The sequence below is a fragment of the Calypte anna genome, chromosome 6 (assembly GCF_003957555.1).
Source record: "Calypte anna isolate BGI_N300 chromosome 6, bCalAnn1_v1.p, whole genome shotgun sequence".
Classification (NCBI taxonomy): domain Eukaryota; kingdom Metazoa; phylum Chordata; class Aves; order Apodiformes; family Trochilidae; genus Calypte; species Calypte anna.
This window is the reverse complement of record NC_044252.1, coordinates 12641290-12665185: the sequence shown is the minus strand read 5'-3', so window position 1 is coordinate 12665185 and position 23896 is coordinate 12641290. Positions and strand designations below refer to the sequence as shown.

Genomic DNA, 23896 nt, shown 5'->3' with positions numbered 1-23896 from the left:
AGCTTCTCCGGGAGGGGACATAAATCACACAAACCAAACAGAAGTGCAGGCTCAGAGCAAAGCATTCTGAGAATACCTTTTCTCCTGGAGTCCCAGGCTCACCCTGGTGAGAAAAAGACAGGAAAATAAAGTGAAAAATCAGGAGGCAAAAGTACAAAACCTCTTAGAGCTATGAGAGGGGAAGATAGAACATACATCTATGGAGGCCTTGGGCTTTTAAGTAAGGGCATGAGGATGCTCTAATTGCATGTTATTATTTGTGTGTGGAGCTTGTTTGATCTTCAGCAGCTCCTAGGCTGCTGCAAGAAACCAGCAAGCCTCAGACACAATGCTTTTATGAAACTGAGGGAACCACCTTGCAGTATTTCAAGAGAAGGCTTGTCAGATACCAGACAGCATGGTATGACAAGACTCATCCACTGGCATTAAGCAATTTGCCAGCTCCTAGCTCTGTATGCACAAGAGCAGAGCACAGCTGTGGATGCAGCTAGGGTGGATGTGTTGATGAGAGACCACTGTGACATCAAGAAGGAAAGCCCTCCCCACCAGCCCTGGAGATAACTTCTTTCTTTCTGTCTTTTTCCCTGGCAGCTTGACCAAATCAGGGCAACAGCTTTTTGTTCCATTTCGTATCTTGGATCCCTAGAGTAACTTCTAGCCCCTTAAATCTACGCCTGGCCCTTCACTCTGTTGCCATCCCGACGATGCTGCGGAGTTATCGCTGCTTCACCGATTTCTTTGCCTAGAGAGGTGCGAAGGAGCAATGGTGCTGCTGGAGACGGGTCTGCTTTCTCTGCCAAGAGCAACAGCAGTTCTGACACTCCCCGTTAGTGGGAGCTGTGTGACCATTTTCCTGAGCTTTGTGGTCCAGGAATTCCAGCCCTTGCTCTTAAAAAGCGTGTGGTACCGAAGCCAGTGCGGTGTCAAACTGACCTTCATCCCTGCGGCGGCCGTCCCAGGAGCGCCCTGGAAGGGAGATAAGACAGAAACACCTTGTTTGAAATGATCCGAACACAAACTTAAAAAAAACAGCCAAACAAAAACCAAACAGTACCAGCCAGGTGGAACTTAAAAACCAAAATCCACAGCTTTTCCTTTCCAAAACTCAGAAGTAATGCTGCAGCACCACACAGCACGCATCCTCCTTCCCTGTGCATGTCATTCACCTATGGCAGTGGCTCTGCTTTCCAGAAAGCTCCTCCAAAGGCAGACATTACCAGCACAACCACTCCAGACAAACAGATTACCACCCCCTTTGCCAGTTTTAGTCCTGTGTGAAGTGAATCAAAGGCCAACAGGCAGAACGGTGTCAAGTAACTGAGGAATGCAAAGACGGACTGAGGACCCAACACTCAGTTCAATGCTTGATCTCGGGTAAATCAACTCAAGCATCCCAAGAAAAGCCAGCTTGTACCCCTGAGCCTTGGTCTAGCTGTTTCCCCTAATTCTGTTTTGATCACAGAAAACAAACCCTGCAGTAAAATGTTCTGAGGAGAACTCTGAAGCCCTCCACCTTAGGGGAAAAAAAAGACTTCCAGGCACTGCAATCCAGGAGTCATTCTGCAGCAGAGAGCAAGCCACATGAGACAGACCATGAGTCCAGCCTGCCCTGCAATCTGAGACAGGTGCTTCAAAACCCCAGGAGGCAGCTGCTCCCACACGGACAGTCGCATTTTCCTCAACAACACTGACACAAAAAGCAGGTCTTCCCTATCAAGCCTTTTCTCTGTATGCCCTGTGTTAGTATTAGTTAGGTCCTGGTGAAAAGGTCCAGTTACAAAAGCAAATATGAGGGATAACAATGGTCTAAGGAGTGGGGAGGAGGCATAGTGGTGTTAGAAGATTGGGAATGAGAAGGGTTGGGATGTAGCACTTGAGGCAGAGAGGAGAACTGGGAGCCAAGTTCAAAGTGAAAAGAGCTTGGAAAAGTTCAAACAAGGAGTGGGGAGCCAGAGAGCAGCAGGATCATACCTCTCAGCTTTCTGAAACAGAAATCAGGGGCAAAGCTAAAAAACACAAGGACAGAAGATGGAGATCAGGGATTCTACGCAATAAATGGGGGGAAAAAAAGCATTCCAGATCATCGCAGGGGTCAGTAGGTTTTAGCAAATATGGACAAGTCATGAAAGGGATTACATGCAGCAAATGGCTTTGAGTTAGGCCTTCACAATGCATCTGGGATGCCTGTTCCTCACTCTTTAAATGGCAGCAAATACAGAGGATGTTATTTTCTGGTGTTTATCCTAAAACTGCAATGCACACACATGCAGGCTTGCTCACACACTGACCCTGATTCATTGCTGCATTAGTCCAGGTTCACACGTGCATAACCCCACTGATGGCAGGAGGCTAGCACACAGCCCTGAAGGTAGAGGCCATCACTTGGGAACCCATTTCCAAAACACCAGCTCCCTAGAAACATTGGCAATTGGCCACTCTGGCTAGCATAAAGCATTAAATCCTGACGTTGCAAGATAGCACCAGACTGGGCATGCCATTTGCATTGTAGAACACTTCTTGCCCCACCATCTCCTTCATAAATTAGGCCCTTTTATTTTGCAATTTAGAAGCAGAATTCAGCTCAGGATAATTACTGTCTAACAGACACACACACACAAATCCAGGTGATGCTGTCACATCAGGGACAGTCGAGTGGTACAGGTGAGATCAGGCAGACAAGCATCACTCCACTGTTCACAAGGTACCTTAGTGCCATGTCTTCCTGGCAGCCCTGGCATGCCTCTCTCCCCCTGGAAGCAGAGCAAGAAACACAGAGAAAGACAGCAAGAGACACAACATGAGTCCCCCAGGACTCTATGAGGAGCACCCAGGTGATAAGATCTCTGGGTTTACATGGGGCACAAACCTCTTCCTGACTCTCCCCAAGCTGACTGCCTCAGCCACGGCCTTTTTCCTACCAGTGGCACATCTCAAACCTGCTGCATACAGCAGGACCCAGCAACAGTGCTGGCAACAGGAACAGCTTCCGTATCCTGGGAATATCCCCTGCTCTGGGATCCTGTAATGAGGGAGTCACTCAGTCTGCAGTGACTGCAGTACAAGCAAACATCTGGAGAAACAGAAAACCCCAGGGCAGCCTTGTAGTGTTACCCCAAATTTTATCCGATGATAAAAGGAAAATAAACCCTCTTTAGACAGTCTGCTTACTGCTGCTATTTTTTCTGGGTGTTTAGTCCTTGCTTAGAAGGACAGCTTAGCAGGGATACAGGTATATGCTTATTTTAAGGGCACTTTTTGTAATTTGACATCCCATGAACTGTACTTTGTAAAGCACTGTGTAGTACTAGAATACACATGACCAAGGTACTGCAGCCACCTCCTGCCCTATGCCAGATTCTTAACTAGGCTATTTTCAGCCACAAGAAAAAGTAACAATTATGAATGCTTTCTACTGGAGAAGAGGGAACCACTCTCAGACCCTCCAGCCCAACTGCACTCCCTGGTTTTATTCTTAAATGAGACAGAGGACACAGCCAATGCTTTCTGCTGGGAGGAACCCACGCTGCCTGCAGAGCCTGCCCCCACAGAGTAGCCCAGCATGGGAAAGCAATTTCCCATCCCAGAGACTTTCCTGGAAGAAACTGCTTGCCTGAAGAGCTGTTTAATTATTTAGCCCTACAACAGCAAAACCACCCGAGTAAGAAAGAGCAAAGTAGCCCCTTACAGGGAGCAAGTTACAGAGCAACCACATCACCCAATATTTTCCTATGGCTTCAGCTCACCTGCAGAGCCCCCACCAGCACCAGCAGGATCCCACGGGCACTGGGGCTAATTAAAGGGCAGGAGCAACAAACAACACTGAACCATTAAAGAGCAGTAAGAAACCCAAAAGCCAAACCAAAGAATGAGCAGCAAAAAATGTTCAAGAACATGTCTAAAACCTTCTATATTTGAAGGCTGTGTAGCACAGTAAATATCCACTGGGATGATGCCTTTATGATTCCCCCGTGCCCTTTGGGACTAGAAAGGAGTCCACAAATTTCCATAGCCAAGCAGCAGCAGACCACCAAGCCAGAAATGGAATGGTGCAGCCAAGCCAGAAGCTAGGAAACATCACCAGATGTGGGTATGAAAGGCAAAATGCCAGTACAGGCCCCCAGGAAGGTGGTCTGCAACCTCTCCCCCCATTCCCAAGATGATTTAGAAAATACCACCACATTCCTCAAAAGACTTAGGTTTCACAGACAAATCCATCACCCCTCCCTACAACTTTTGTGAGCAGCTTTATACCTACTTGGTGCCTATCAAAACAGAGCATGCCCCATGCCAAACCACTCATTAGCAGGGCTGATTACAGGCTGCCAGTTAAAAAACAAGATCCTCTTTTGCTTTTTGCCATGGAAGGCAGATTGTGAGGGGCTTATTAAGCAAGGCTCTGGGCAGCTTCTTTATTGCTCTTTGCTTCAGGCATGACAAAACCCCTCACCCTAAGGACCTTCCAATGAAAATTGTCAGTAAAGCTAAATGTGATGGCTAGGCTGGGGGGGGCAGCAAATCAAATGCTTACTCAAAATGACCCAGGTGATCACACTTACTAGTTGTCTAATGAGGGACACAGATGAAGGTCTCAATATGATCGAAGTGAAAATGGTGGCCACAGAAGACAATAGCTGATAAAGTCTATGTTGTGCTGCATCTGTCACTGGATGAGGAGAGGTTATTAAGTGAACAAGGCATCTGTGTGAAAACAGAAACCTCTTCAAGCCTGAAATGTTCTTCCTGACAGCAAAAGCAGAGGTGTGCTATGCAAAATAGGTCACTACAGCTAAACTATGAATCCTAGTGTTTGACCTGGGCTCCTTAAAACTGAGAGAAGGTAAAATCTAGCTCAGGTAATTGGATCCAAAGGTGGAAGCGTCAAAAGCCTTACAGAGTCTAAAGTAATCCCCTAGGAGGGAGGAACACAGGAAGAAACAATTTCCAAAGACAACAAATGCATGCGTTGTGCAGATGTACAGGAGCTGCTACTGGGTGATGTCTGGCTACTGATTTAGGGGTACCTCTGTACTTCCCTTGCAATTCCTCTGAGCAAAGAAGAAAGGAAGTCAAAAGTAAAGTGATCCTGACAATAATAAATGGAGTCTCTGCCTGAAAGAGGAGGCTGCTATGGGACTGGGGAGCTGCCCCTGTAAAGCTGCAATTTATTTCCACAAAAACCATGGCAAGTTTCATCTCCACTCTTTATGAAGTGGGATGAATAAGAGCCCAAGAAGTGAAACGATGTCTCCAGGGTTGCCCTGAGTCATGGCTCTCTAACACAGAACAGGGAAAGCTCTCACACATGAGTGATCTTGAGACAGCACTGGAAGACCTGGAAACTACCCTTTTGGCAGAGCCCAGATCAAGGGCTGATGAGTCCTTGTACATGGGTGCAAGAAGAGCAGATGTCTGCTTGTAGTGGAATATGGGGCTATTAGCAAGGGTGGAATGCAGCTCCTCCTTCCAGGCCATGCTCCAAATTTCAGTCCTGTAGTTCAGCTCAGTGGGAGAACACCTGGCTGTTGAGACACCAGTGAACAAACTCCCAGCCCCCGAAACACATACACTAGCACAAACCAGAAATTATTCCTCTGTGCTTGACAGAATCACACTGATATGAAGACATGGGGGAACCTTTGGACTTTTATATGCACCACAGCCTTTCTGAGGAGGTATTGTTTCCCAGCAGGACAGTCACTGATGTTCTATTCAACTCATAACCCAAAGCCTGCATTCCCTTTAAAACTGATGTAATGCATCCATGTTAAGTTCTGAAGTGGACTTTTCTGCCCTCAAATAGTCATCCACCCAGATGGAAAAAATATAAAAAGTGTATATGCTGCATGATAAATCAGATGCATGCCACATGCTAAATATTTGAAATGTATGTGTCACTGTTAATGCCTTTCAAAATATTAGAGGACCAGTCTTTTCCCCAATGTTTAACACGTATGGCATGACACAGTATATTCCGACTGTCATGAACACTTGTCAATATTGTAATGATTTAAGCACAGTCTATATTGAGTAATTTACTTTAAATATATGGATGCAGTCGATTTCAGTCAGATGACATCTGGGCATAGTGTCCAGAAACAGAAAACTCTGGTGCCAAACCTCAGCCTGAGTTGCAGAGTTTGAGTGGATTTGTTGCGTCAGCTAACCAGATTTTATGAGGAAACCCCAGCCCAGCCCATCAAATGGAGAGATGTAACAAATCATTAGCAAGCTTCATAGTCAGAGAAATGCCTTTGGTAAGAATCAAATTCCACCAAATGGATAAAGGCTGCTTTTATTGCCCGAGCTAGGAGTGTCTGTCTGTGGTTAATCAGAGCACAGATGTGTACTCCATTAAATACCCCACAGGGCTGCCTCAGACCCAACTTCCTCTTACAACCCATCAGCCCAAGGAGCAGTATCTCCCAGATGATCTACTGTGGTAGAAAACTGTATTTCTCATGCCTACCTTTATGCCAGCATCCCCTTTTTCACCCTGCCCAGCGAAAAACAGAGAGGGAGGAAACAGAGAAAGAGGACAGTGAACACAAATCGAGCAAGCAGAAAAATCCTAACAGCCAAAGAGAAAGTAGCTGAAGGAGGGAGTGTATGATGAACCGAACCCTAGGCTTTTGCTAACTGGCTCTTGCTAACATGGTACCAGGCTGAACACTGGCTGCAGCCCACCCCTCCCTGGGAATGCCAGGAAGTTTACATGGCTGGAGTGGATGCTGGAGGTCACTCCTACTAATGCTTTCCAGCATGGTTTGGGTGTAGACAAAACATCAAACTGTTTCACGGACCATAATAACCTCATTCTCCCAGTATTAATGCAAAAGCATCTAAAGGCTGGGTCAGTTTTGTTCTTTAAAAGGGGCCTGGCCCTGTTTCAGAACAGTGGGGAATTGCTCTGGCCAAAAATTGCCCAGGCCCCTTACACAAGAGCTAATATTTCTGTGTACGTGGCTCATACCAGGGTCTAGAGAACTACCTCCAGCCTCTGACTCTGCATATTCCTTTAGTATGTCTCCAAGCTCTTGTACCCCTTAGAGCTGGGAGATAGCCCCTAGGACTGGGTTTAAGGGTTACCTTGGGGCCAGTAGGTCCAGGGAGGCCGGGCGCACCAGGCAGGCCCGACTCGCCCACCTCACCCTGAGGAAGAGAAGAAAGAAGACACAGGAAGAACAGTGAGCAGCAAGAAAAGGAGCCTGTGGATTGCTTGAAAGGTTGGCAAATGTGAAAGGGGTGTCCCATGCAGAGGTGCCCACCACATACCAACCTACGGCCCCTGTCTCTCTGGTAGAGGAGCACTCTTCTGCATCAGGAAAGACACAGTGTGAAATGTATGGATTGAAGAGAGAGGTTCCACAAGCCTACATCATAACAGAGCTATCATCTGCACTCAACTCTTTGCCCTCTTTTCCCTTTCCCCTGACACTCTCACAGAGGAGGATCTTCTCCCCGACTTTCATCCATTCCTTCCACCTTTCCCAGAGAAAGGTCACAACCTTGGGCTTATTCCTCCCGGATCAGTGCAGACTCTTTGTTTGTTTAAGTAAATCAGCCAGACACATTGTTCGGTGTCAGAAGAGCTCATCAGAGAGGCCCTCACTGCAAGGTCACCGCAGGGACCCCCTCACAGCTCCTGCGTGCTGAGAGCCCCCCGCCCAGTGCACACAGGACAGGATGGGCTCTTAATGGAAAAACCAACAGTTCCCTGGAAGAAGAGACAATAAATTGTGCCTGTCTGCAGGAGTGGGCTGTGGTCCTTGGGGGCTATAATTTCCACTTCCCGACAAAACAAAAACTTCTCAGTTTATACAGAACTAATTGAAAACCTCTCAGGTCTTGCCATTTTGCTCACAAAGCACCCATAAAGCAATGTGGAGATAACACGGGACACAGGACTTCTTCCGGCTGGGTGCCTCACCTTCCCCTTCTCCAGCTGACATCTCTACCTCTTCATTCCCTCTCTCCCTTTGATCTTCTTCTTGTCTTTCCCCTGTCTTTCTGTTTCTTCATTACACCTTCTGTGCTTACAACGCTGCTGCTAATTGGCTGCTGCTGCAGACCTGACAGAAATGCCAGCTCCTGCCTTTTAACCCAGAGCAGGATCAACTCTTTCCTGCTTTATTCAAGAGAGAGCAATACATGGGCCAGGGGTCAGTCCTTTTCTAGCCTCCTGTTCATATCTGGAGGCACAAGAGGTGTATTTAAGCCGGGAAGTGGGTGTAGAGAGGCACACAGACAGGGAGATGTCTGTACCATATCTACTGGACAGTTAAAAGATATTTCTGGGCCCATCTTCTCCTTACATAGATGATGGCAGGGGATCTGTGGGCCTGTTTGCTCCAGTGGGAGCAAAGCTCAGAGCAGACTCCAGAGGAGCACACAGATTTGCAGCTGCAATCCTGCAAGGTATCAGTGCAGCTTAATTCATCTAACAATACTGGAGGTCCCTTCCTTACCTTCCTGCCAGGGTATCCCTGAATCCCAGGGTCTCCCTGCAAAAGGACAAAAGAAAGTGAGGTTAGGCCTGAGAAGGATAAATCACTTCTCTGACAAATCCCTGCTCTTTTCCCCAGGTAGATGCTGGGATGAAAGGGCACCCTCTGGGTGTGACTCCACCAAGTCCCTGAGCCTTCAGACCCGTGGGTCACTGTTACCTGCACTGGACTGGACCCTAGAAGGCAAGGCACAATAAGGACTGGCAGCTGGATAATTCATGCCAGCACTGTGCCCCAGCTCTGCGGCTCCTATCTCCTCACCCTAAGTATCACAAATAAAAACAAAGGGGAGTGGGTGGTTGCAGCTAAAAAACAACAACAACACCCCCCTCCCACCCCCCCACCCCTCGCATTTTGGCAAGTGAATAAATGGGAAACTGTGGTGGAGTTAACAATAGCATTGCAAAATCAGCTCCTGAAGCGCTAGTAAATGCTTTGAGAGTGGAAGAAGCCAATAAAGCTGTGTGTGGCAAAGAATTTTGCAAGAGGGGCTGATGAGGCGTGCCTTGCTCAGTCAAGATGCAACTCAGACATGTCGCCTGGACAAAACCCATGAGTCAGCACATGGACAGGGCCCCAGAGGCAATACAGAGCTGGGTTAGAAATCTTTCTCAGATATTTGGTATAACCTCTTCTTCCCCTCAACCACCCACTAAAATACACACATCTCTCCTCTCCAGCAGCGTCTACTCTCCCTTTATCACCTTTCTCCCTCAAAGTGAGGCCAGACATCTCACTTTGGTCCAGGAGGCCCCCGGTAAGCCCTGTCAATAAAATCAAAACAGACACTGGAGTTGGTAAATATAGACAATGGACTGCAATTACATGGACTGTAGAGCAATCTTGACTGCTGTGGTTTGAAATGTCCTTTCAGAATGTTGGCACCTGTAAGCTCAAACATATCCGATCTATTCTTCATGTAGATGAACACTATCTTCACCCACACTTTCAAATCAATTCATGCCTATAACACTCCAATCCCTCAGGCCTGGTCTCATTGAATCTGGAGACTGAAAAGCTGCTTTGCCTCACGTATTATGCACCAGAATATTTTGTTTCTCTGGCTTTGCTTGGGAAACTTGTTCCCAGTCCACTGTGCAGCTCTGGAATAAATCAGGCTTTTGCAGCTTCCTCTGACAAGCTAAACAGAGAGAATATATTAACAAACAAACCACTTGTGTTTTTTAATGAGAAATAACCAAACAATTTACCTGATAGGAACTGGGGAATATACTGGATATGTGTGTATGTAAATATAAATAAACAAAATATCAATACAGGAGCTGCCTTGCTGTTGTGATTAGAGGGAAGGATATACACACTGATGCCTATGCCCCCCTTGGTGTTGCCTGTTTATAGCAGATCAAATGTTTAATCATCACATCTTCGGCTCCCTAGAGCACAAAGACAGATGAGAATGCTTGCACAACACTTGACCCCTACTCTGTGTGTGGAGAGGTGCCTCTGCCTTGGGAACAAGACTTGCTTGTCCTGCTATCAGGCCTTGAAGACCTCTTGGAGATGGAAACTCCTTTCATGATGCAGTTGTTGCTGGCCAGCATGCCATGTTTTTCCCCATAGCTCCCAGGAACGGAGCTGTTTTCTGGTACCCACCTTTCCATCCCTGCCAGGCTTCCCAGGTTCTCCTGCTCTGCCCTGTTGCAAGAGAGAAAAGTGCATTAGCAGGATTTTCTGCTCTGCCCCTGGCCATTTAGCAATGGAATTTTTTTAAATGCTTACTTTTGATTTCACCTTCTTGGTTGCTTGATACCAGACTGTGAACAGGACGGGAGCAGGACTTCAAAGGGCTCTTAAGGATTCTTATCAGACAGGTTTCTGCTGTGAGCAGTATAATTACACCCCACATGTTACTTCCTCCCTGTAACCATCTGCAGAGGCTGAGGAAGAAGACAATGGGCCTGGGGTTCAACCTGCTCACATGAGCATGTCCAGGATAGCAACTGTTGCAGGGCACACACTTCTGCCTTCCCTCCCGCTCCCCTCCTTCCTGTGAACTTCTTTCTACCCACACATCTGCATCCCCTGAAAATCCATCCGTGGGCTATCCCAGCTTCAGAAGAGGCAAACAAAGGACAGAGGAAACTGCCTGCACCCTAGGGAAAGAGGGTGCAGAAGGCTTTTTCTAATTGGACTTACAGGCGGGCCCAATTGGCCCGGGCTGTCCTGGGTTCCTTTGGGTCCAGCCGGTCCCGTGGGCCCTGGGGGCCAGGTGGCCCTGGGGGACCTTGGATCCCTGCTTGTCCTTGTTCACCCTGAGGTTTTGTTAAAACAAAGAGGTTAATCAGCAGGCTGAATAAACCCTTCACACCACCACCCCAAGGGCCCAAGACAGGTCAGCCTGGATGAAGCAGAAGAAGTAGAAGCAAGTCCCAGGTTAGTGCCAGGAGAGCTTTCCAAGGGTGAGGCAGAGCCCTGCTGGGGATGGCCATGCTGCCTGGCCAACAGGAGCCAGTACCCTACCATTTGCAAAGATGTGTGAGGCCACTTTGTCTGAGGTCTCCTTAAAAGGGATCTACAGATGACTGAGCCAGTCTTCTTTGTGAGTCAGTCAAGTACAAGTTGTATGTCAAGGACCAGTGTCTCCTCAACTTCTCCAGGAGGCCTTCCAAAGCACTTGACAGTCATATGTGAAGCAAAGCCTCCCATGACCACAGCAGCACTTCCAGGAAGAGTCACAGTGTCTCACCTCAGCCTATTTTTTATCCTGTGTTATATTTGTTGGACAAAACTCCTATTGTTTTGCCAAGGTCCAAAAGTAGAAATGCCACAAAACCAGAAGAAAATAACACGATCATCATGGCATTTCTGGAGCCTGCCCAAAACAGGCCTATGGATGCCAGGGCAGAGCCTGTTTTTGTAAGATTTAACAAGCTAGTGCGTGCAGAGCCACCTGCCATTTTAAGCTCTCTGAAACGAAGCCGTTTCAGCTGGTTCCTCCCCAGGCCCCTCAGTAGCCATTCAGTGGCTGTACTCATGCCTCAGCAATGTCATCTGGCCCCAAGGACCTGGACGTGGTACCAAGCAGCGCTGAGGAGACAGTGGGTTGGAACCGCCACATTTGAATACCAGACTGCTGATCTATAATTGATGAATCCAGCAAACTCCTAAGGCACGGTGGCACCCACGCTAAGCTCTTAGTCTCATGGGCTCCCTCCCCCCCATTTCCCCTACATAGATAAAATATCATAACATCCTACTGCCAGTGACTCAATCTAAATTTGAAAAATTCTTCTTCGTTGATCCACGGGAAGAACTCAAATGCGGTTAATTTTCCTATGACAAATCAGTGGATGTGCAATTGGGTCTCTGCTGTGTTTATCCCCTGTACATGGCTGCTGGATAAAACTAACTCTGCTCTCACGCACTTTTGTGAGAGCAGGAGAATGCACGAAATTTGTCCCTTGCATGTGTTCCTAACAAGTGTGCTGTTTATCTTGGCTGCCTTCGGGAAAACATGCAGATACAGGGATGTTTGCTTTATTTAGAATGATAAATTAAAGTAATAAGCTGCGAATTTCATCCCTTCTGCCATGAGTTCTATTTAAAAGAAAATTTCCAGCACATAGGCCAGGCTCACAGGAAGCTCAGTCACGTGTGGAGCAATAACCCTTCTCCTCATCAGAACCTTGCCACCTCGCTGCCTGACCCACAACCCATGCTGGGAGGCCTGCTGGGCCGGACAGGGAAGGTGCCCGTTTTTTTCCCCATTTTGTAAGTGGATCTCGGCTCACCCTGTGGCCCTCGTTAAGGGTCACAGGATCTTCCCTGGGCCCCTCTATCTTCCACACTCGGGTCTATTCAACCTTTTAAATTTAGGATGGAATTTGCATCAGGAGAAGACAAGAGGTTTGGAGGACATTGGAGTATATTTCTAGATTTCTCCCTGTCCTGACTTCTCAGTCCAACTTCAGAGACTTCCCTTTTATCACATCTTTCAGCAACCGACACTATGTGTGCATGAAGGAAAGCACAGGGGGCTTTGCCTGTCTCCTTTTGGCTCTCCCTCCTCAGATGCTCTCTGTTAGCCCAGGCCACACTCCACATTTAGGACACTAAAACAGAACGTGGAGCTGGGAATGGATGTCGGCATCCCAGCAGCGGATGGGGAGAGCAGGATCCCTTCCCCAGAGTAGGGAGTGTCTGGAAGGAGCTCACCCAAGCCCCTGATTGCATTGCCTCAGCATTGCTGCCTTGGACACGACCTGCTTTGTGTAGGCGAGTGCCTGTCCATGCAGATCCCTAAACACGCCAAGCGTTATTACCACATCATTATAATCTTATTAGTGCATTCAGCATAAAAAGACCCCCACAGCTCTAACTGGACAGTAAGAGGATACAGTAAGTGGGAGATCAGGTGTCATTTTAACCAGATGTCACTCTATATTTTTAGCTGTTGAGTGGAGCTATTTCTCAGTTCTTTGAAACACCAGCTAGCCACCCTAACTGTGCTTCAGCAATGCAACGTTTGTTCTGCCTCTTAACACAGGTCTCCACTCAGCCCATGGCTCTGCTTAACCTGAGGCAAAGCACTCTTGCTTATGTGCTCAGAGGAAGCAGTAGGATTTTTTCCTCTCTCAGGCACTGGTGCTAACATTTATTTTGCAGGCTCACGTTTTTTCCTGGTATTCATATGTCAGGCTCCTGGAATTGCTTGGTGCTGGCAGATCTGTTGGAGTGGATTACACTTTGTTGCACTTAGGGAATGAATACAGCAATGGTAAAATGGATCATGGCAAAATTCTCCGGTGAAGTTGTGCTCTGGGGATAAAGGGAATTTGCAGCCCTGGCTGACGACAGGACGCGGGGCAGCTATTCAATTTTCCCACTTCATTCTCTATACAAACTCCAGCTTTTAAAGCCTTCCCAAGAGGTCAGTCCTTGGCCTGGCTCTCCAGACTGTCACTTTGAAGGGCAACCAGCACAAGCCGCTGGGCTTTGTGTGGTGAGAATGCTGAATTGATAAAAACTGCAGTGAACCCATGGGCTCAAGTGATAAGATCAAGATTTTGCCAGCACTGGGCAAAGACCAGGGACCTCGTGCTGCAGACTGCAGTTCCCTGCTAGGATCTGACAGTCTAGAGAGGCAGGGGGATGACAGAACCCAGCCACTTAATAGAGGGTGCCCAACAGACATCAGCAGGATTATTACAGTGATTTGTCCACACAGGAAAGTTAATCCCAACTAAAGGAACAAGGGAGCTTTAAGTGGGCTCATTAAAAGCTTCGTGAACTCTGAGTATGGACACTCTTATCCTATTCATGTGTCCATAATTCATTTTATGAAATCATTCCCAAACTAAACAAAACTAAACATGAATTATGGCCCTGGAAACCAAAATAAATGTGTTTACTCAAAGATGTAATGCAATTTAATGAAACCATTACAAGAACTTATTTAAACACATTTTCCCAAGTGTCTTGGACTAGACCAGCCCTTAGAAGAAGCATTTGCCTATTCATTCATCTCAGTTAAGTTTCACAGATATTAGCTGCATTCCAGCAAGAGGTTTCTAACCTCTTCTGGAGATTGAATATGCAGAAACTGACTCCTTCAGGTAGAAGACTGTTGACAGTCCTGAGAACAGTTTCATGGTCCATTTCTTTGAGTATTAAAAGCTAGCTTTACTGCATTTCTTTTTTAGCCACATTATCACATCAAAGTTTTCCCCTGCTTCAAAGAAAGTCTCTTAGCTCTGTCTGAACCTCTTGGAGACCCCTCTGTAGGGGAAGAAAGACAGGTAGCAAGCTGATTAATTGCAGACATCGGGGTAGACTTAGAAACAGGCAACAAGGAGGAGAAGTCTACCTGGAAAGTGCGTCTCTTTATGACCGGAGGTGGAGCCAGCCGCACTGAATTGAGGAGAGGCAACAGCTGAAGAAGATCAAACCAGAAGGTCGCAGGGCAAAAGAGGCCATTAGGGCACCGAGAGTCAGAGAGCAGCCAAGGGAGAGAACAGAGAAGAGTGGAAGAGAGATATTGCCATGAAAATAAACCACCACAGCATGGGTACCTGGCAGCAGACCTCTGAGCTCCTCTGTGCTGTGCACTGCTCACAGGGGGACTTGTGTTTCAGCCCTGGCAGATGCAGGGTGACCACGCACCAACTCAGTGCTTCCACCACACCGAGCTTTTACCATTTTCTGTGCTCAGAAATAAAACTTACCCAGGGGGCTTGGCTTGACTCTGCTCCACTGCTCTCATCAGTCAGTATTTACTGCAAGACTTCTTTCTGTCTCTGCTAAGCTCTCTAGTGAGAGGACTGTTTCTCCTAATTTCATATCATCAGATATGTGAACTATCACAACTATCAGAATGTGAATTTTCTCCAAGTTTTCCAAATGCAGTTTCCTGTTTCTATCTTCCCCTACAAGAAACAGGGTGTATCTATCTCTTGGCTTCACCCCTCCTTGGGTGTGGAAAGGAGTGGGGAGAGCCTAGCTGGGGTCATCAGGGCCAGCAAAAAGGTACTGGCATGGTCCATTTAGCTGGACAGACACAGCCATCACGGTCAAGGGCAAAGATTAGACCTTGGTGCTTCTGAGCATGGTATGCCTTGGGAGTCTGTGCTTTGCTTTTCCCTGTTTAACAGTACCATCAGCCTCTGCCTGCTTATAGCCAGGAATGCTGCCTTAGGGCATAAAGCTGACCCGGACACACAGAAATCAAATGCACTAAAGCTCAGGAGCATTTGTTCATCCTTCTGCTGTATCCAATTTCCACTTGCATGCATGCTGGTGTCAGCCTGGCACCCACTGTGACGGCTCCAGGCCCAGGAATGCTCCTCTGGCCTGATCCACTTTCCTGTTCCTATCAGTTTTCCATTGAAGCTGCTCTTGATTTACGCAGGGAGAAGAGAAAGATGCTTTCTGTGCTCAGGCACAAAACTGTCCCTGTGTGCAATGTTTCCCCATGTGAGCTGTGAGCTGTACGCTTGGGTCTGAGAGGTGTGGCCACAGGTCTGCCACCAAAGTACCCATATGCATCCAAGCAGTGTGCTTTAATTTCTTTAATCACCATTCTCCATGTTTGCAGTGAAAGCAAGGATCCAGTCCTGTTGCAAAGTGAAGCGAACCCAGTATTGCAGTGTGACCAGGCAGCTGTGTTCCAGTGTGCTGACCCAGACAGACACTCGTTACCACAACAGAAAAGCACTGCTGGAAAATCAGCAGGGCCGACTTCTCCCAGAGGAAATCCTTCTCTTTCTAAGAGACAGCACAGGAGGCCCCACAGCTCAGGAGAGCATTCACTGATCTTCTCAAGGGGAACATTGCTGTAAATCGCCCCAGTCCCATGCTAGATGTGCCTGACATCTCAGTATGAGTGACCCAGGCCCAGCTGAGCTGGTTTCACCTGGCTCCTCCTGGCTGGAGCGTATCTGAAATATTACCCTGCTTACAGAAAAGCAGAGAAAGGATCTGTCTCCTCTTTGCCCCAGTGTGAAGTTAATTTTAGAAGGCAGTGTGCAATATTGGATCCGCATCCTCATTCCTTTGCATCAGAACTAGGTCCTTTCACAGAGGTCCCCACAAACCTTCAGCGTAAGGATCTGGTTAGAGCGCAGGGCTGCAAGGGTGGTACTTAGGTATTCCTGGGGGACAGTGAAGACACAGGACACAATCGGGGTCAGTTAGACACATAGCATTTCTGAGAGCAGCCAGAGCACAGCTGTTCCTCCCTTTCCCACAGCTGAGTGCCCTTCTCCGGGGCTGCACTTCAGAGCAGCTTGAACAGCCAGCTCTCACCGAATGGGTGGTCCCAAGCCTGGGCTTGTCCCTCACAGCACTTCAGGCCATACAGACTCATACAGAAAAAAAGATAGGAAACTACAACATGAGCCAAGGCATACATACTAACCTTACATTTCCTTCCTAAGAAAACAAAGATGGAACAAAACTGAAACAATGTCCTTGCCTTTTCAGGATGCTGGTTTTCATTTCCTTGCCCAGAACATCTGACAAAGGACCTTGTCAATCAGCAAAGCCAAGAACAAATTGCAATGCAGTCAAACATGTAGCAATTTTACAACAATGCTCATCATAATTTCATTTTGGGGGGGGGAGGGGGGAACTACACCTCTGTTGACTGATTTGTGCCTGTGACCAGACTCTGTGGGACAGCCCACCCTTGAGCTGATCTGAGGACAGTCACCCTTTCTGAGAGAATGTCACTGCCTTGAAATGGCTCTTGGGCTTTTGAGTTTGCTGCCTTATGTGACCAGAAGCACCACCAGGAGAGCCAAGGAAACATTGCCAGGCTTTCCTGGGATGCAAGGCTTTGCACCTGCCCTTTCCCCACTGTCACAGCCCTGTGGCATGTTACCCCAGGGGTGCCTGCTCACCACACCGGTTTGCCTTTGCCCCCAGATCTGAGCCAAGGCTACTGAGCCCAGTAATGCACAGTCTGCATCTCCATCTCCCAGGGTTGTTGCAGGTCCTGCTGCTGCGTTTTACCTTGAGCACTGGGGACAGTCAGAGCCAAGGGCTGTAACAGGAACCCAGGACACCTTTTAGGTGAACCCTGTTGTTAGGTTCTTTTTAACATAACAATGCTGTCTGGCCTAAATAAACACAGCTGACCGGTTGTTATTGTAGTGGGGCTGGCACATACTTCAACCTCACTGCCAGCCGAGCTCTGTCCCCTGCCTCTGCCACACAGAGCATCCCGGGCCCTGCTCCCTCAGGGCCAGGGAACAGAGCCCAGATAATTGTCCAGAGGCCCATCGCAAATAAACAGAAAGCCCTTAAGCTCGTCTCCCTGTACACCCAGATTACAAATTCCAGCTGCTTCATATGATGTCGTTCCAAAGCATTTCCAGTGGATTTTCAGCACTCTGGTTGTTTTTAGAGCTGGTTAAATTTTGCCACTGTAATCCCCTTAAACCCCATGATGTACTTTCTCCTCTCTTGGCTGCAGGACATGCCAGCCAGGCCAGGACAAAAAGGCAAATGGGGCAACATCCTGGCTTTCATTTGCTGTCATCAAAGCTCCTCCCTCCTCCTCTTTTTTTGCAAGCAGAAAGACCACCAGGTTGGGGAACCAGTATGGGGGCCAGCTCAGCAGGGAAATGCCAAAGCACCATGGCCAGGGGTGGTCAGGGTTACTTTTGGACAGGGAGCACAGCCTTTCCCCTTGTCTATATGCAGGGTTGTGTCCAGCAGGAGGGAGAAGAAAAGGGGGAAAATGATGAGGAGTTATCCTGAGGTCTGCAACCCCGCATTGCTCCTGTCCGTGCCACCCCAGTGGCGGCTGTGCAAGGAGGACAGAGCTGGTGCAGCAGCACAAGGTGTGTGCGGGTCACCTGTGCTCCTCCAGAAACCTCGGGTTTTGTCGGGGTTTCAGATGATGAACGGACCTTTCCTGTCCCGGCACGGAGCATGGGGGGTGTCCAGGAAGCAGCAATGACAGCATTTAGCTGTCCCGGTAGGCAGGAACAGACCGGAGAACCAATATCCCTCCTGGAAAACCTTATCTGCTGCTTTTCTGCGAAACACATCAATCAACCGAGCGCTGCCCTCGGGGCCCCAGTGACGCATCTTGTTAATGAACCGATCTGTGTCCCCAACAAAAAGCCATTCAAACGGAGGATTAACATGCTGGAAGGCACGGGGCAGGTAATAACAACGCTAATGACTTACCCTGTGCGGGTACTCTGCGCACTGCCCCTGTGAAAGAAAGGGATTAAAAGGAAAGAGTTTACGAACAGAGAGGACCAAAAATAGACACATGGGGTCAGATCCAGAAGGTGTAAGTTATTGTGGTTACACTGAATTCAGTGCAGCTATGCCAACTTGCACCAGACAAGCACTCCCGTCCCCAGAGCCCTCTCTTCTTGCTGTATTTCCCAGTCACTCCAAGTCGCACCGAGCAGTACCAATCCCACCGATTCCCTTCCCTGCTTACTTTTTACATCGAATTTTCAATACATCTCCCATAAAAATTACCTTTTCTCCCTTTTGTCCAGGGGGTCCCTATAAAAGAAAAGTGATTTTAAAAGCCCTCAGTAAATGCAGAATTCAGTGCATGCATGAGGAAAGGGATTAGGAAGAGGTGCTATTCCAAGTGATAGGATACTTACAGGTTGTCCCCTGGGACCTGCAGCACCCTTTGAAGAAACACATTGGTGTGAATGTGAGATGGATTCCCATTAACAGTGACAAAAGACAAGAACACTCAGCATACAGAATAGGTGGAAACTCAGCTTATAAAAACAATTGTGTAGAAAAGTTTCCAAGACAAATCTGGATTCCCTTTGTTACTCTGGGGGAATGAAAATGCACACAGGTTCTGGATGCACTCTGTGTGTGAATTAGTAAAAGGATAGGGGAAAAATCATCCGGAAAACACACCCTTATTGTTCTCAGGACCTCAACTGACAGCACGGATTGAACCAGAAGCAGCCAGGGCTGAAGCTGCAACTGCCTGGGCCAGGGTTGCACAAGGTTATGTCTGCTCACCCCTCTGCAGGGAAGGAGGATCTTCAACATACGCTTGCCAGAAGGTTACACTGACACTCAGGCTCAAAAAACATGATTAGCATAAGAAAATGTTCAGCATTTCAGTGAGTGAAGGTGACTACAGAGCTGCTAGCTTGGTATACTGGTGTTTGGGGATTTCATCATCAGAGATGTCAAGAGGAACAAGACCACATTTGGGTTTGCATCAGCTGTGGTCTAAGTTTATCATTTTCAACCAAAAGCATTTTAGTGCAATGCACATATGAAATATAGCTTCAAGAGGGGAAAGAAACATGTTTAATACAAAAAATAGGGGTTTTTTTTGTAAGATACGTTGAAAGCCACGGGATGGGTTTTCAGAAAACTTTCCATCAACCTTTACTTCTGCTATGAGGCGAACCACAAAAAATATCTCCCAGAGTATATTTAAAGAACATAATTGTTAACTGCAAGGAAAACATATCCCATGCATAACTAGAGAGCTGCTGCTGTGACATGATGAATCTGATAGTCATAATGTAAAAATTACAGACATTCAACCCAGCACTGTTATTATGAAGTTACAGAATTAGGGATGCAGCTAGTGCATTAGCTGAACTAGGATCACTACCCTGCCTATGAGGTCATTTCCAGCTGAGAAGCAACATCACTTCAAACCAACTCATAATCCACAGACAAACAAATATTTTTTTTTACCATGTCCCCCTTCTGTCCAGGATGACCCTGCAAAAGAAAGAAAACATGCATCAGCTTTGGTCACTGCAGTCTCAAGAAGACAGTAGCTTAACCTGCTTACTTCTTAGCTTGGGGAGGTGCCTGCAATTACTGTACCTTCTCAAGGGAGATGCAATGACAGGCATGTGGAGCTTTGCTCACACACCTAAAAGGACACCACCTTCCCTGCTTACCCACAATAATGAAAACAAAACTCTGGAGGATGAATATGGGATGCAAAGTCTCTGTGGTGCACTGTTGGGGTATGGTAGAACTCAGGCTGGCAGAGCAGCTTCAGCTGAGTGCATGTGCAGCATCTTGCTGGGGCTCATGTGTCCAACCCCAGAGCAGCACAGGGGAGATACTGCTGGGTCTCCCTAGAGGGTGATCATCATAGCAAAACCAGGATCCTGATGTAGAAAATTAAGTGCCAGAAGTATGTGCTACCAGCTCCTTCCCCATTGCAACATGGCATGCAATGTGGGGAAATGGGGGAATTTGGCTAAGGAGCTGCCTGGAGCTATGGGCTTCATGTCAGCTGGGTTCATAGGGAAGTAGATACATTTCTACCTGGCTCTCTGAAGGATGGCAAGACCTCCGGTGTCTCTCTTTAGGATAAAGCTGATTACAATGAGACTCTAAGGACAGCATGGAGTTCTAGGATCAACTTAAATGAGGCTGTTTGCTGCCTATGGGCTGGTGCCTAGGGGGGCTTGCTCTGACTTTCTGATTCAGGGTGAGAGTGCCTGCTAAGGCTTTCCCTAAAACAGCCAGTCTGTTACACTTGTGAACTCCTGATTTATAGATCTGTCTAGAAAGGAAGCAGCTCCTCTCTGCCTTTCCTAATCTCCTGACTCCTGAATCTTCCCCCGAGGCATCTGTGGTATCCTGCTGCTTGCCAGCCTTCTTATTTTCTCTTAATCCATGCATGTGCATGACATTGCAAAATAATCCTCTTAAAAACTTACTCTGTAACAGGCAGGACAGTGGGACCTAGCAGGAGCGAGGGCAGAAAGCCTTGAGAGAAGATGTTTACTTACCGGTTTGCCATCCAAGCCAATAGGGCCCTGAAATAAAATGGGAGAAATTATGACAAATGCTTTCACTGGGCTGTCTATCCATCTCTTCCAGCAAGCATTATGTGTCACAAGACTGCAGACAATGGGGAAAAAACTTGGAGATGAGGTGACTGTGTCCTCCTGCTCAGTCCTGGAAGGTCCCTGGCCCACTGGTTATCATCCCAGCTTGTTCAGGAGGGACCATCTCACTGTCAGACTATTTCAGCAGCAAGGGAAGGAAGGAAGGAGAGAAGGGAGGGAAGGGAGGAAGGGAGGGAGGGAGGAAGGGAGGGAAGGGAGGAAGGAAAGGGAGGGAGGGAGGGAGGGAGGGAGGGAGGGAGGGAGGGAGGGAGGGAGGAAGGAAGAGAGGAAGGAAGAGAGGAAGGGAGAGAGGAAGGAAGAGAGGAAGAGAGGAAGAGAGGAAGAGAGGAAGAGAGGAAGGAAGAGAGGAAGGAAGAGAGGAAGGAAGAGAGGAAGGAAGAGAGGAAGGAAGAGAGGAAGGAAGAGAGGAAGGAAGAGAGGAAGGAAGAGAGGAAGAGAGGAAGAGAGGAAGAGAGGAAGAGAGGAAGAGAGGAAGAGAGGAAGAGAGGAAGAGAGGAAGAGAGGAAGAGAGGAAGAGAGGAAGAGAGGAAGAGAGGAAGAGAGGAAGAGAGGAAGAGAGGAAGAGAGGAAGAGAGGAAGAGAGGAAGAGAGGAAGGAAGGAAGGAAGGAAGGAAGGAAGGAAGGAAGGAAGGAAGGAAGGAAGGAAGGAAGGAAGGAAGGAAGGAAGGAAGGAAGGAAGGAAGGAAGGAAGGAAGGAAGGAAGGAAGGAAGGAAGGAAGGAAGGAAGGAAGGAAGGAAGGAAGGAAGGAGGGAAGGAAGGAAGGAAGGAAGGAAGGAAGGAAGGATGGATTATGGATTTGTGGTCAATTTGCAAAAAACGCTCACCATTTTATATTTTGCAGTGTCCTGTAAACAAGTTGAAAATCAGCAGTTTTCTCAAGACTGACTTAAAAGACACCCACCTTTGGGGGAAGAGGAATTTTTGCACATGATAGAATAATAAAAGTGTCCCAGGGAAGAGGTGACATACAGCTGAGCAGGATGTTGAAGGGACTGTGTGATGAGAAACAGGCTCTGCAGAGCGCTGTCCCACCCGGCACTTTCTCATGAGTTGACCTGAACTGTTTTCTGCTCCTCCAAAAACCACAGACCTCAAAGGCCTGGAGATATCTGCTTCTCCTCAGCCCAGGGGCAGCTCACAGCCCCCCTTTTTGCCAAGGGCAGAGCCACAGAGCCTGGTCAGAGGCTGCCAATTCCTGTCTTCCAGGCATGAGAGTCTCCCCTGCAGACCTGCTCTGGCACCCGGCATGTCCTGGAGCAGCTGCTGAGCTGCCTGGCAGGAGCAGGGATGCGAGGGGGTGTTTGTGTTTGTCTTAGGCTTCCTGGTCATCCAGGATAAATGCATAAGAATAAGTAGCAACTGTCTGAGTTCTACAGAGGTCTCCAATGCTTCAGAGAATGTTGGCAGCAACTCTAAGACTGAAATGAAATTTTCTTTGTCCTCTCCTGGGCTTGTTTTCTGGTTCTCTGTCCATCTATAATGGCACTGGAGAAGAATTCCCCCTCATGCTTTTTGTCCTTTCCCTTTGGCATGACCAAAGTGCTAAGCCTAGCATGGTCCCCAGCTGACCTGCATCATGCAGGGCCCCATTTGAATCACAGGCACTTGCTGCTATTGCAATATCATCTAAAGGCTCAATTAAAGTTGGAATTTCATCTACCTAGGGGTTATTTTCTTTGTTTGAGGGTATTTACTAGGTTGGTTTTCTTTTACTGAACAGATCTGGCTTTAACTATGTTATTTTAACACTTGGGTTTTTTTTTTTAAATTAATTTCCTTTCAGAGTTGTGTGGGTTTGGTTTTTTTCCCCCTAAGTATCATATAAAAAAAAAAACAAACCCAAACCAAAACAATCAAAAAACAAAACCAAACTAAACAACAACAAAACAAACAAACAAAAATCCAAACAAACAAAACCCAAAGCAAACAAAAAAACCAAAAACCAACCAAACAAAAGCAAACAAAACAAACCCCCCCACAAAAAAAGAAGGGGGAAATTATTCTTTCCACTGATATCAGATCAGGTTCTTGGTTTCAGACAGAAATTATGAGATGCAGTGAGCACTAAGGACACTTCCTAGTAATATTGCACACCCATAGCTCATAAATTAGCAGTTATACTTACCGGGAATCCAGGAAAGCCTCTTGTTCCAGGCTGGCCCTGGAAAGGATGAAACAGAGACAGCAGTTTAGAGGAACTGAAGTGAATTTTGACTGATTCTAAGTAGTCTCTACAGAGCCTTTCCTTCAGCCTCTGCCCATTTATCCTGCGACTCTCTGAAGACTTACCCAAGACCCAACTCCCCTCCAAAGGGAAAGTGTCTTTGGAAGGAGGGGAAATCTCTCTTCCCCTCTCCCATTTGTACAAAGCCAAGAAAATCTTGGAGCAGGTCCAGTTTGGATTGCAAGCAGTTTCCTTGAAGGTTCTACATTAATTAAACGGGTGTCCCTAGCCCATACACTAGGCTTTTGGAGTATATTCCAGAGGCTGAGGTCATTTTATGGCAAGTCTTACTGCCATAAACTGGAGGCGTTTAATGCAGGGTACTGTTCTTTGCAAGACAAACCTTACAGGTCACTGGTGTCTAAATACAGCCATCCCTCTTCTGCATTTATTTTCCTCATAAATATTTCTGGGGAAAAGATAATTTTTTTTTTCCTTTTCTGTTTTTATCCTCTAAGAGCTAAGAGAAAAAAGAGAGTCAGGTAGTGTGATGAGAGGAACATGAGCACCAGCTCCTTTCCCCCGTCTCTTGAAGGCTAGCCAGCACTGGCTACCAGTTTGGGATCAGGTACAGCAAAAATTGGCTTGGGATGTGTTTAGCAGCTTCTTCATCACCCACTTAATAACACTGAAAAAAAGAAAATGTCCTGGCCGTTAGGTTTTCATAGCCCTTCACTTTCTGGGATGTGTGACCTCCCAGACTACAGTTACCCCAGATTTGTGCGTATTCAGAAAAGACAACACTTTACTTAAGGATTTTTTACCTTAATTTAAAAAAAAAAAATGTGTGAACCAAGTCAAAAAATATAATGGATCG

At 47.3% G+C, this 23896-nt stretch overlaps 1 protein-coding gene across 1 annotated transcript in view; it reads right to left on the bottom strand.

Annotated features, from left to right (window-relative positions):
• The window catches only part of COL13A1 (collagen type XIII alpha 1 chain), an 88264-nt gene that overhangs the window by 26565 nt on the left and 37803 nt on the right, over positions 1-23896 (bottom strand). The window contains exons 7-20 of the mRNA XM_030453593.1: positions 22981-23016; positions 20735-20761; positions 19677-19703; positions 18602-18628; positions 18468-18494; positions 18162-18188; positions 14332-14397; positions 10662-10777; positions 10119-10160; positions 9243-9268; positions 8466-8503; positions 2706-2750; positions 934-966; positions 77-103 (exon numbers count right to left, since the gene is read on the bottom strand). Coding sequence (XP_030309453.1) covers positions 77-103; positions 934-966; positions 2706-2750; positions 8466-8503; positions 9243-9268; positions 10119-10160; positions 10662-10777; positions 14332-14397; positions 18162-18188; positions 18468-18494; positions 18602-18628; positions 19677-19703; positions 20735-20761; positions 22981-23016 — 564 coding nt within the window. The remainder of the gene's footprint in view (positions 1-76; positions 104-933; positions 967-2705; positions 2751-8465; positions 8504-9242; positions 9269-10118; positions 10161-10661; positions 10778-14331; positions 14398-18161; positions 18189-18467; positions 18495-18601; positions 18629-19676; positions 19704-20734; positions 20762-22980; positions 23017-23896) is intronic.